This window comes from Ascaphus truei, chromosome 16, assembly GCF_040206685.1.
Source record: "Ascaphus truei isolate aAscTru1 chromosome 16, aAscTru1.hap1, whole genome shotgun sequence".
Lineage (NCBI taxonomy): Eukaryota > Metazoa > Chordata > Amphibia > Anura > Ascaphidae > Ascaphus > Ascaphus truei.
The window spans coordinates 46,719,734-46,732,283 of record NC_134498.1 but is presented as its reverse complement, the minus strand read 5'-3'; the positions used below and the strand labels follow the sequence as shown (position 1 = coordinate 46,732,283).

At 45.6% G+C, this 12,550-nt stretch overlaps 1 protein-coding gene across 1 annotated transcript in view; it reads left to right on the top strand.

Annotated features, from left to right (window-relative positions):
• Positions 1-12,550, top strand: part of COL4A6 (collagen type IV alpha 6 chain) — a 153,550-nt gene that overhangs the window by 139,334 nt on the left and 1,666 nt on the right. Inside the window, exons 37-45 of the mRNA XM_075573449.1 lie at positions 1,829-1,900; positions 4,604-4,729; positions 5,309-5,425; positions 6,441-6,602; positions 7,364-7,462; positions 8,556-8,705; positions 9,723-9,839; positions 10,966-11,157; positions 11,926-12,212. Of these exons, the coding sequence (XP_075429564.1) occupies positions 1,829-1,900; positions 4,604-4,729; positions 5,309-5,425; positions 6,441-6,602; positions 7,364-7,462; positions 8,556-8,705; positions 9,723-9,839; positions 10,966-11,157; positions 11,926-12,212 (1,322 nt within the window). The remainder of the gene's footprint in view (positions 1-1,828; positions 1,901-4,603; positions 4,730-5,308; positions 5,426-6,440; positions 6,603-7,363; positions 7,463-8,555; positions 8,706-9,722; positions 9,840-10,965; positions 11,158-11,925; positions 12,213-12,550) is intronic.

The following is a 12,550-nucleotide window of genomic DNA, read 5'->3' as shown; positions in this document are numbered from 1 at the left end:
GTCGGGTTTTAAGGATATCCCAGCTTCAGCACAGGTGGCTCAATCAGTCCCAGCTTCAGCACAGGTGGCTCAATCAGTCCCTGCTTCAGTACAGATGGCTTAGTCTTTGACTGAGCCACTGATTGAGCCACCTGTGCTGAAGCTGGGATATCCTTAAAACCTAACGGTCTTGAGCAGGGGTGCGCAAAGTGTGTGTGTGGGAGGGGGGTGGGGGGCTGTTACAGAGGCCCCGCGCTTCCCCCAAGGCATTTAAACTAAATGCCGGGGATCGCACGAGGCCTCTGTAACTTTTTACTTACCTTGGTCCCAGCGACGCGTCTCCATGGCAACCTGACGTCACTTGACCCCGCTACGTCATTTGACGCCCGAGCCGTGCAGGAGGGGGGAGGCGCGAGCCGGAGGGGAGGCCGACAGGGGGGCACATTAATGTAAGTTTGCGCACCCCTGGTCCGGGGGACTGTAGTTGAACACCTCTGCCCTTGAGCTTGCGTTCTTTTGTTGGTGACAGAGTGACTTGCCCAAGGAGAGCTGGTATGGGGATTCAAAACCGGTTTCACCGCGCAGCTACTCTTTCAGCTCTTGGTGATGGCAACCATATATTGCTCTGTACTTGGGAAAAGTCGCCTTTCTGCTGAAGATCCGAGAGGAATCCAACAGGCCTATACTGTGTTTGTGATCGAGCTCGTTCTGTATAAGCACAACGTGTTCGTTTTAAGATATTTAAGACCCCTGCCTTTAAGGCTATCCGTGGTCTTGCCCCCACTTACCTTCAGAAATGCCTAATCATTAACACCCCTATTTGGGCCCTTCGCTCTGCCATCGCTCCTCAACTGATTGAGCCTCGGTTTAAGGTCAATAAAGCCAATGTGAGAGCTGCTTTAAGAAATCAGGAAGCTTTACTTCCGTTCAGAAAGGAATTAAAAACCTTTCTTGTTAAACAAAGCATGGCAAACCGACCCTACTACTCGGCAGCCATCCCGTTTGTGCTGTCCGCCCTCTGTTTGTCTCCCTCGCCCTTCCCCTATATGGTTTCGGTGGTTCCCGGTTGTAGGTCTGGGATGGGCGTCCTCCCTGAGCTCCTACAGGCGCTCTAGTACGGAGTTTCTTGGTGAGTAACGCGTTCGGAAAAATGTGAAGTGAATACATTGTCAACACCACAACTCCGATCCACACCTGCTCCAACAGAAACAACTGTCCTGCGCTTCGTTGTGCAGCAATGGCACCTATGGTGTTAAATGGTCATGTTGTGCTGGGAGAGAGTGAGCTTGAGTATGACCACTATAGTGACTGGAGTAGGTAGGAAATGGAAACACCCTTACCTATATCGCGGCTTCAGTCTGGGTCCTGCTCTCCTCTGCTCCACAGCTTCCGCGTGCAGCCTTCTCTATGTGGATAGGAAATGGAAGGGCTCCGGCGCAACTGCGCATGACAAACTCCAAGCAACTCCCGGATGACTTCAACAAAACTTTATTGCACCGAACACACTAGGGCTATACCACTGTCTCCCCCTCTACGCGTTTCACCCTCTAGATTAGGGCTTCTAGAGGGTGAAACGCGTAGAGGGGGAGACAGTGGTGTAGCCCTAGTGTGTTCGGTGCAATAAAGTTTTGTTGAAGTCATCCGGGAGTTGCTTGGAGTTTGTCATGCGTAGTTGCGCCGGAGCCCTTCCATTTCCTATCCGATCCACACCTGAGCTGTATAAGAGTGTGCTCCTATAGAGCTGAAAGCATGGTGCCTGCTGGCATTTGTGTGAGCATTCAGTGTATCGTCTTTGCCTCTCTCACTACTTGTCAGCTGTTCAGTAGTAACTTTGCTTTTTGCTGTGCAGGGTTTCCTGGATTTCCGGGGCTGGACGGATTAAATGGCTTGCCGGGAACGAGAGGGTCACCTGGGACGCCCGGTAATGTGAAACCCCGTTAAATAAAACATATTCCTGCGAGCATCTGTTACAAAGTGACATGTACGTAGTCTTTAGATATACGAGGTGAGGTGAGAATTATAGGTAGGTAGGGAATTCAGCTGTCCACTAATAAGGGTGTCATGGAACGGGATCAGTGATGTTCCACATACTGGGAGGATGAAATCCGCTCACCTAAAAACCACATGGTAAAATAATGTGTGTCTTGTGATGTGCAATGGGACGTTTGGTTGTGGCGTTTCCGGCGACCAAATAGCCACCGGTGTTTGGCCGCAGACGGACCCTACTATTTAGGGTAGGTGGTTAATATAATGGGTTTTAGTGGGTTGGGGTAAGGGCTTAGGGTAGTGGGTTTTAGGTTTTAGGTTAGGGGTTTAAGGTAGGGGGTTTTAGGGGGAAGGCTTGGGGTAGGTGGTTTTAGGGCAGGGGGTGTTGGGGTAAGGGCCTAGTGTAGGGGTTTAGGCACTTACCTAAACGGTGAAGTGGCCGGCGACGGCAGGTTCCGGCGGAGGGGTGAGTCACGGCGAAGCGCCGGTGGTCTTTTTCCGCGACCAAGTGCCCTAGACCGTGCTGGTCCTGTATCAAGCTGCAAAGAATAAGCCATTAAAATGGTGTTAAAGGTGTCACGGAAATCCACATAAGATGTAGCGCAGCCAGTAAGTAATAATAAGACATTAATTATATCCACGTTTCGGTGATTATTCACACCTTCACCAGCAACCGCTGAGTGGCGTCACTGAGAAAGGGTGTTTGTTAGCATCAATGTATCAGAAGACTTTGCCCGACTTGCCCCTGGGTATATGGGGCAATATGTGCAGCTTGTGGAGGAGGAGATCCCAAATGGGGGATTTATTAGCGTTTGTTTCTCTTGGCTGCATCAGCGAATGTTGTTTTTCAGTCTTCTTTATGTTGCGTAGCTCTTTTCAAATGAAGTGCAGCATTATGGCTTGTGACTATTCCTGTGGGGTTTTGAGTTCACCTTATTAGTCAACATCAGTGGTTACCAATCTTATTTTGTTCTGTACCAATATAACAATGTAACAGAAGAACAGCCAAGAAGAGCCACCAAATGAATAAAGGGGATGGACAATCTGATTTATGAGGAGAGGCTAGCTAAATTAGGTTTGTTTACATTAGAAAAGAGGCGTCTAAGAGGGGATATGATAACTATATACAAATATATTCGGGGACAATACAAGGAGCTTTCAAGGGAACTATTCATACTAAGGGAAGTACAAATGACTCGGGGGCATCCCTTAAGGTTGGAGGAATGGAGCAACAAAAGGAAATGATTCTTTACAGTAAGGGCAGTTACAATGTGGAATTCATTACCCATGGAGACTGTGATGGCAGATTGTGACAGACTGGCCTGTAGATTAAATCAAAGATACATATACACGTAGATCTTGTGTTTAAACAAGCCCTCGGCAGGGTTTATTTACAACAACAAGCAACATAAAGTATCGAGTACTGTCCCTTTAAGCCAAAATAAAAAGCATAAAATCAAAGCCTACTCCATCTTGGAGACTAACTAGACTGACCAGTCCCTACCTATTTGACTGGCTGGATAGGCCGGTTCCTTGTCCCAAAAACATAACAATTTATCAGGGAGCAATATATATGAAAGTCTGGCCCGGCGTCTCCGGTTTCTCTAGGTTCACTTCAGACGCAGGCGTTGCAGTCCTGCTGCTCCCAGGAAGTCTGTTGTCAGAACACAGTCCTGGTGTGTGCTCAAGACTCTCTCCTTTGTCAGCACAGTTGTGGCTGTGCTAATGAGTCTTTGTTCTCCTCTGTCAGCACAGTTGTGTGCTAAGAAGTCTCTCTTGGTCTGTCCCCGGCAGGAGAGGTTTTACCCACCTCTGATTACCCAGGTGGAGCTGGCTAATTGTCTAGCTGCAATAACCAGCTCTCTGCTGGATTTATCAGGCCACTAGAGGCAGCTTTATTTAAACAGGGATAAGTCCCTGTTACACAGATACAATAAGATATCTTCAAGAAAATGTGGACATCTTTTTAGAAAGGAAGTGTATACAGGGATATACCAAATAATTAAACATGGAAAGGATGTTCATCCAGGGACTTATCTGATTGCCATTATTTGGAGTCAATAAGAAAATCAGTTTTTCCCCTTATGAGACAGCATTAGATAATGTGTCACTGGGGTTTTGTGTTTGCCTCCCTCTGGACCAATATACTGTAAATACAAATATAGGATAAAGTATCTGTCGTCTAAATGTAACATAGGTTGAACTTAATGGACATATGTCTTTTTTCAACCTCATCTACTATGTAACTATGTAACTATGTAACTTCCCGTACCACCAGAAGTTTCTGGGTTTGATAAAGTATCGGTACCTATATTACTACAATACATGTATCTTCTTTTTCCACCTCAGTTTTAATAGTTTCTTACAATTTAACTCTTAAATATAATGTTTTGATGCAGTGCTTGTTTTATCTTTGCTTCATTCTTCTCCTCTCCAACAACAACTTCAGGTGTATCAGATTGTACGTCTTGTGTCTAAGGAGCTTACTATTGGTTCAGCGAAAGAGTGGTTTTGTACACTCCTCTCTACTGATTCTCTGCGTTGTAATATAGTAACAGCTGGTTCCGGACTTTACAAGGTGGCAGAATAACAACTTTCACTTGTCGATTTAAACTTTGTTTCCTTGTTTAAATAAAAGGGCTGAGTGAGGCAGGACGATCAGGATCGCCAGGTTTTCTTGGCCCCAAAGGCGAAGCAGGTTCTCCCAGCAGCATATCCGGTCAACCAGGATTTCCAGGGACAAATGGGTTCAGGGGAGAGTCAGGTAAAAAGGCATCAAGTCAGAACTGATCCAAATGGAAAGCAGAATGCTCTTCTGTCTGTTAATTGCTTGTTCCTTGTGTCATTATTATTATATGTGTGTATATATATATATATATACATATAAAACTCATACACTGTTGATCGACAAAAATAGAACACTGTTCATAGTGCGAGAACTCTTTCCAAGGTTACATTGCTACTTTTACCTCTGATCATAAGAAAACCCAACATAGATCAGAAGAACCTTGCCAGAGTCAACAACTCAGAGCCATCCAGTGAATGTGTAATGTGTATCCAGTTGACAAGAGCAAGCCAAGAAATGGTAGCGATGAGGTAGTGGCCCATATTTTCTAAGCAGAGAACCATTTAGTGACCATGGCCTATCATCCCTACTCATGTCATGTGTTCGTTTTCTCTGAGTTATTACGTAGTTTGCTGCCCTGGAGAAAATGTCTTTACAGCGATATTTCACCCAAACAGAATGATTGAATAAGGTACTTTGTAGCCCATTGTTGCCCTTTCTGGCAGCACCGGGGTTAAATACATATGAAATTTTTTCCCTAAATGTTTTATTCTTCAGGTTCTCCTGGTGCTGTTGGCTCTCCTGGTCTTCCTGGACCACCGGGCATCTCATTTCCCTCCTCGGTCCCTGGGAGACTCGGTGACCCTGGACCTCCTGGAAGGGATGGGGAAATAGGTAGGATCCTACAGAACACAGCAATGGTCCAAGTTTATCTCTGTTATACTCACACTGATACTAACAGTACGAGTGAGGGTCAACAGGCCCCTTGTTATAGAGGAAGAACAATTGACCCCAAACGTTCTTATTAGCTAAAGGATTGAGCTTCAACGACTCAGCAAGAGAAAGACAATGAGGCCCTGAAGGCTGAAGAACGGCAGCTAACATGGCAAGAGACTGGGAGAAGGATCGGCTCCCCGTTGCATTCTAGGATATATATATACACACACACACACAAAGAGGACAGGCACTCCAATAGCAAAAAAGGTGAAATGTAATGTCTCAGCATTTTGGCTCAGACAGGAGCCTTTCTCAAGATACTGTATGTTTGAGCCAAAACGTTGAGACAGTAAACTTCACCTTTTTTGCTATTGGAGTGCTTGTCCTGTTTTCGTCCCTTATGTACCCACTTGTTGGATGCACACATCATTATGTTGCAAATAATATAAGTGAGTGCCCTGCGACAGGATTTTATTTTGTGTGTGTGTATATGCACATATGTTTTTGTGTGTATAATTATATATATACATACACACACACACACACACACACACACACACACACACACACACACACACACACACACACACACACACACACACACACACACACACACACACACACACACACACACACACACACCACACACACACACACACACACACATGTGGCTGTGTAGACTGATATATACATTGTTGAGATTAATCAACTAATCATGCAAATAGTTGATACAAATATCTGACATATATAGGGACATATTTAGGCACTCCATACATATGATACTCCATATGAATACCCCATAAAGCACCCTCTAGCATAGCATAGTAAATATGGCCCCTTCTCTTCTCTTGAGTCGTAGTGTGTCTTCCAGCGCGGAAGGTGCCTTATTGAGTAGCATGTGTTAGTAGATCTGGCCTATAATGAATACATTGCCACAGTGTAACACAACGGGTTCTCATGTTTTCGTTGGTAGGTCTCCCTGGCCCTCCAGGTCCTCGTGGACCCCCCGGCCCAGGCTCTAATCAGGGGGATATAGGGGACCAAGGATTTCCTGGCCGTCCTGGCCAACCCGGTGCAAAAGGGGACACTGGAGTCCCAGCAAACCCAGGAAGCCCAGGAGCCCCGGGACTGAAAGGTGGATGTATATGTTTATACCGTTCTCCTGTAGAAGCATATGGAATGTTTTTATATTAGGCGCGTTGTTCATCTAACTTGCAACTGGATGTTCATTGTTAACTCTTAGGCTGCTTATGGCAGAACCAACCAGCAATGAGAGGGTTAATTGCCTGCAGTCAATTGCAGGAAGGATTAAGTTCCCTGCAATATATTACTGCCCCTCTCCCAGAGGGATCGTTATAACTCTGACCCAACAGTCAACACCCAGAGTGGGACTTGGGCGGGTTATCCTATGCACTTTCCGGTTTTTATGGCTGTAGCGGTGTGCCAATCCGTAAGACTTCCTGTAAAGGTGGCAGTTAGAAAGTGCACCATTTAATGCTGCCAGGATACTTGATTGAGACTATGTATCTCTTAACACCAAGGTATTGTGATCCAGCCTCCAGGAGGCATTTTATTGTGCGGTTCCGTGGAACGAGAGATGATGGTACTGTAATACCCCCGAGGACACAATGCACACTGCTTTTATTAGGGGGCGGTTAGAGGATAATACTTATATGAAGAAAGAACGTAGCAGGGAGTTTCAAAGAACGTGTTAGAAAAGCGTTGTGGGTGTCATATTAACAACCTCCACAAACAATATCTGTATATCAATGTGTCATTAGAACCGGGTAAGGAGAGTAAAGGCAGTGTATTAAAACATGGGAAGAGGGTCATTAACACGGCAGCTTTTCTCAAATCTGATACTCCGCATCACTACGTTCTGTTGTCACTCCTTAGGTCTGAGAGGGGAGCCAGGATTCATTGGAAACCCAGGAAAGGAAGGTCCAGTAGGAGATTCTGGATTTCTAGGACCAAAGGGTGAAAAGGGCAACCCGGGTAAGTACTTCCAAACTATCTCCTATACCCGGAGTCTGCAACGCATAGCTTTCTGCTGAGAGGGGACACAGAATGGCCCTCAGGCTGTCTTCTCCTACCAGTTATCTTTTATTGCACTTGCCCACACAGATAAATGCATTTTGTCACACTGAAACTCACTCTTAGGCGAACATAATGTAAATATCCATGGTACACATGTAACTAATGCTTACATAAAGCTGAAGCATAATAATAACAACAAATTCTTACATAGCGCTGACCGTGTATACAGCCGAGATATACTTGGAATGTCCAAATGAGCATATTTCTCAGGTATCTCAGGTGTGCCGTTCTGTACACAGGTCTCTCTCCACTTGCTGTATAAAGGGGTGTTTGGGGAGGTATTTAAGTCACTTGGTAGCCTAGTCAAATAGGACTCCTCTCGCTTTCCTTATACTTAATACAATGTCCTTTCCGGACAAAAAATGTGACTTAACCGGACATTTTTGAGCTGTGAAGATTGATGTTAATGCTTAATGGGGCAGTTACATAGGTTAGCGCCTCGATAAGTCCATAACAGACCGCTGTGGATCTGGGCCATAGTGGTCTTCATAGGATTATCGCCGCCCGCCACGTTTCAATAACATGACTTTTTGTATCAACACATTGTTATTGTTACATCTCAACTTCATTATTACCGTGACTGCGCTCTCTCAGATGTTCCAATGCTCCCACCTTTGATTTTAACCCCCCAAAACATCCATTAAAAGAGACCACCAATATCACTGCATTTATCTTTCTTGAATTATCTGACGCATCCTATTTGTTCAAATCAACCATTATTTTGCAATACATTTACCGAAGAGAATAAAATTAGGGGGAAAAGGAGAAAAAAAATTGCAGCCCAAAAAAAGAAAAAGCTTGTGCATCATTTTGCCGAACTTTGAAAACAATAATCATACTCGCAGGAGATGGGACCCCACCCCAACTTCACTCAACGTTCAAGAACTGATCATATTGGCATTGCCCCGCTTGCATCTTCTCCGGTGAAGATAATCGAGGACAGCCCGTGAAACTCTCTTTGCTAATATCTTGTGGGTGTTATCTTGCTCAGGTTTCCCAGGTTCCGTCGGACTTCCAGGTCCGCCTCCATTTGGCGATGATGGTCTCCAGGTTCCTCTGGGATTACCGGGTCTGCCTGGAATCGATGGCCTGATGGGTTTTCCTGGAGAAATCGGACAACGGGGATTGAATGGACCACGAGGTAAGACAGATATTGCTCAGAATCAACAGGTCACAGGTGGATGCATTGCTGGATACACTGTGTCTGTATTAGGTACAACAATGTATCAACCCAAGGGTCTGCTTGTGTCAAGTCGGCACCAATTTTGATTGATTATGTTTGATCATTAATAAACAATGCTCTATATTTATTGCTGACTTCACCAACACTGGGAGGGTTAAATGATCCTCAGCTATTTCAGTTGTTTGTTTTTTTTACAGATGTAAATAATTACCTGGCTACGCTAACATCTGGGATGATGACTTTCAGTATTTCAGTGACTGATGAAGCCACGTTCCACCCACCTTATTTTTTGTAACCACCGTTGTTGTTTTTACATATGTAGGAAGAGGGTCTCGGGGTTGAACCATGTTCATTTCGGCTCTGGGAACCCTCTACTTACCAGGGGTGATGCCGCCGGTACTCTTTCCAGGGGGGGGGGGGGAAATGAAGGTTTAAATCTCCCGCGTCACGAGGGACAAGAGGAAGCTGTGACATCATCCACCGCGGACTCCTATTGACCCGCGTGACGCTGGGGATTTAAACCTCCACGTTGAACCAGCAGCACCTACAGAGAGAAGTATCTCGGGAAGCATGGGGCCCCCGAAACTGAAATTAATGCTGTTCATCTATGGGGACCCCCAAACCTGGAGAAAAAAAGGGGGGGGGGGGGGCCTGGGGCGAGCTTCTCCTTTACATGTCCTAAACTACTGCTATATTTCTCCTTTTCACGTGGACTTTGTGTACAGCCGCAGCCATTGTGTCGTTATCAGATGTGACACATGACTGTGTGAGCAGCAAGGAACTACAGAAGCTTGCTTTCCATCAGCTGGTTCTGATCGTTGGTGTTATCTGACGGGAACCAAGTTTCTGCTATGAAAAAAAAAACGTTAGATTTAAAAATAAAAATCATCCAGTTTGGGAAAACCAAGTCCCACGTTTCTTCGCCTTGTCACGGTGTGAATGGAAGAATTATACTCGTTGCACGTGTCCCTTTAGGTGGAAAAGGTTTCCCCGGCAGACCTGGGCAGATGGGAAATAGTGGATCACCTGGTTCTCCTGGCATGGGTGGGGATCCCGGTGTGGCTGGCGTTCCGGGGATTCCAGGACTGGAAGGTAAACACATTTGATGAGCCCGGGGTAGGTTTTTGCTGCCTGTAATAGTTACGCAGGATTTCATGGAATCCATAGTAATCTGCATTCTTTTGTTGCATGGTAAGATAATAGCATTGGTACTTCGTTATATTTCATGAAGCAATTTTAAACGATTGTAAAAGTTATGAATGCTTTATAGCGGGGGTGGCCATCTTCAGTCCTCAATGGCCACGGACAGGTCAGGTTTTCAGGATATCCCACCTTCAGCTCAGGTGAGCCACCTGTGCTGAAGCCGGGATATCCATAATCCCTGATCTGTTGGTGGCACTTGAGGACTGGAGTTGGCCAGTCAACAACTGCCCAACTGATTGAGCCACCTGTGCTGAAGCCGGGACTGGAGTTGGCCAGTCAACAACTGCCCAACTGATTGAGCCACCTATGCTGAAGCAGGGAGTGGCACTTGAAACCTGGAGTTTGCAACCGCTGCTATAATTATAATTAATCTATCTATCTATCGCCAATAAAGAATATCACTTGTGAGCACATTCACATGTCTTAGACAGGTCTGCAACCCTGCCTTTCAACCATTATCACCTAGCATACAGTGCTCCCACTGCAGCAAGGGATTCTGGGAAATTACATGCAAATGAGCACACAATTTGTCACCTTTTGCCAGGAAAATCCATTCACATGGAGCCCATTTAAGCAAATGCATCGCCATCCACACAGCTTTTAAGCACAGCATGGGACTAGCAAAGCAAGTCTAACCACTCACAGACATGTTTCAACCTTGATGGGTATCATCAGTGCGGTTGGTTTATACTGGCTTTGCAATATTTCTAGGCTGGGTAGGTTTACCATGTACATTTTAAATTACCATAACTTAAAATGGGTATATATATATATATATATATATATCTATGTCTTCTTCCTGAAACTGAAGAAAGATAAGGACCATATGAAACCGTGCACCCTACTCTACTTGTACATGAGTTTTATTCTCCACTTCCTAACCTACCTGGATCCCATTTCCGCCACTTTGTGATTTTCAGAATGCTCTCGCTGGGTTCATTTTATAGTTACCCCGCTGGGAAGCTGTCCAGTCCATTTATTTATTTTAACACCTGTGACTTGGATATGGTTCTAGGTTCCCCAGGAAATCAGGGCTCCTTGGGTTTACCCGGCATGCCTGGACGGAGCGTCGGCGTCGGATACACTCTGGTGAAGCACAGTCAATCTGAACAGATTCCACCGTGCCCGCTTGGAATGGCTCGGCTGTGGGACGGCTACAGCCTGTTATACGTGGAAGGCCAGGAAAAGGCTCACAACCAGGACTTAGGTGAGTGAAGGGAGACAGTGTGTGAATCCCAACGTTAGCAGCGCAATCCATGCTGCTGTATAAATATTATACAGTGTGTGTGTGTGTGTGTGTGTGTGTGTGTGTGTGTGTTCAAATATTCAAGTAAAGTGCACTTACATTTAAGAATTTAACAAATAACAGCGTAAAAGCAGCATATAAAGTGACATGTTCTGATAAAGGTCCATGGGAGAAATGAAACATTCTTAAAATAAATACATTTGAAAGAGCCGTTCCTCCTACTTGTTTTTATTTAATCCCGCATTTTACAGGGTAGGAATCAGGGGTGCGCCTGAGCGAAACGCCACGTTTTTTCAGCCCCGGGGACCCGTTGGTTCCTGAGATACTTAACGTTGAAGTTACCGAGTTTAAATCTCCCTCAGGGGAAACCAAACGACTCCCAAATCTCAGGCCAATAGGAAGCTGCATCATCATTGGTGGTGGTCTCCTGTTGGATGGCCATTTAAACCCCCCCCCCCCCCCCTTTAAAAGCCAGGACACAATACTGTTAAATTGACCAGTAATTATCTCAAGAACCAGAAGGTTCCCGATGTGGAAAATAAAGCGGTTCGGGTCTGGAGGCCCCGCGGTATCAATCCTCTAAAAATAAGAATGGGGGTTAGTCAGGCTGGATTTTGAAACAACATGGTGCATGCTTGTTACAGTTCTACACTTCAGCTATGCAGGGTGATGCAGACCCACGCCGATACAGCCTGGAGATTCCCAGACACCCTCTGTTTCATTTCCTAGGTCTCGCTGGCTCTTGTTTACCTCGATTCAGCACCATGCCGTTTATTTACTGCAACATCAATGAGGTTTGCTACTACGCCAGCAGGAACGACAAGTCCTATTGGCTCTCGACCACGGCCCCCATCCCCATGATGCCCGTGGCCAGCGTGCAGATCAAAGACTACATCAGTCGCTGCTCGGTGTGTGAAGCCTCGTCCCAGGCCGTCGCCGTTCACAGTCAGGATAACACAATCCCACAGTGTCCCGAGGGATGGAGGAGTCTTTGGATTGGATACTCTTTCCTTATGGTAACTAGACGTATGCTGGGTTTTTTTTTTTTTAATGGCTCCAGTTCAATAGGCTGTGAAACCTCTTCCCCGTGCTGCAGAACAGATCAGCCCCATTCCAATAAACTGAAAGAAAACCTTTTCCTTCACAGGCCAGACGGTTTCACACTATGTTGAAGAGGCCAATGTCTCATATGGAAGTATTTGTGGATAATGTTTTTGAAAAATACATTTCTCCCCTAGAGTTATTAGCGGGATATGTTGGCATCTCACTATTCATGTTCTTATATTATGTTTCAGTAGGATTGGAACTGGGCTCCCACAGCTGAACCACCTTATTCTCAGGTCCGGGGACCCCC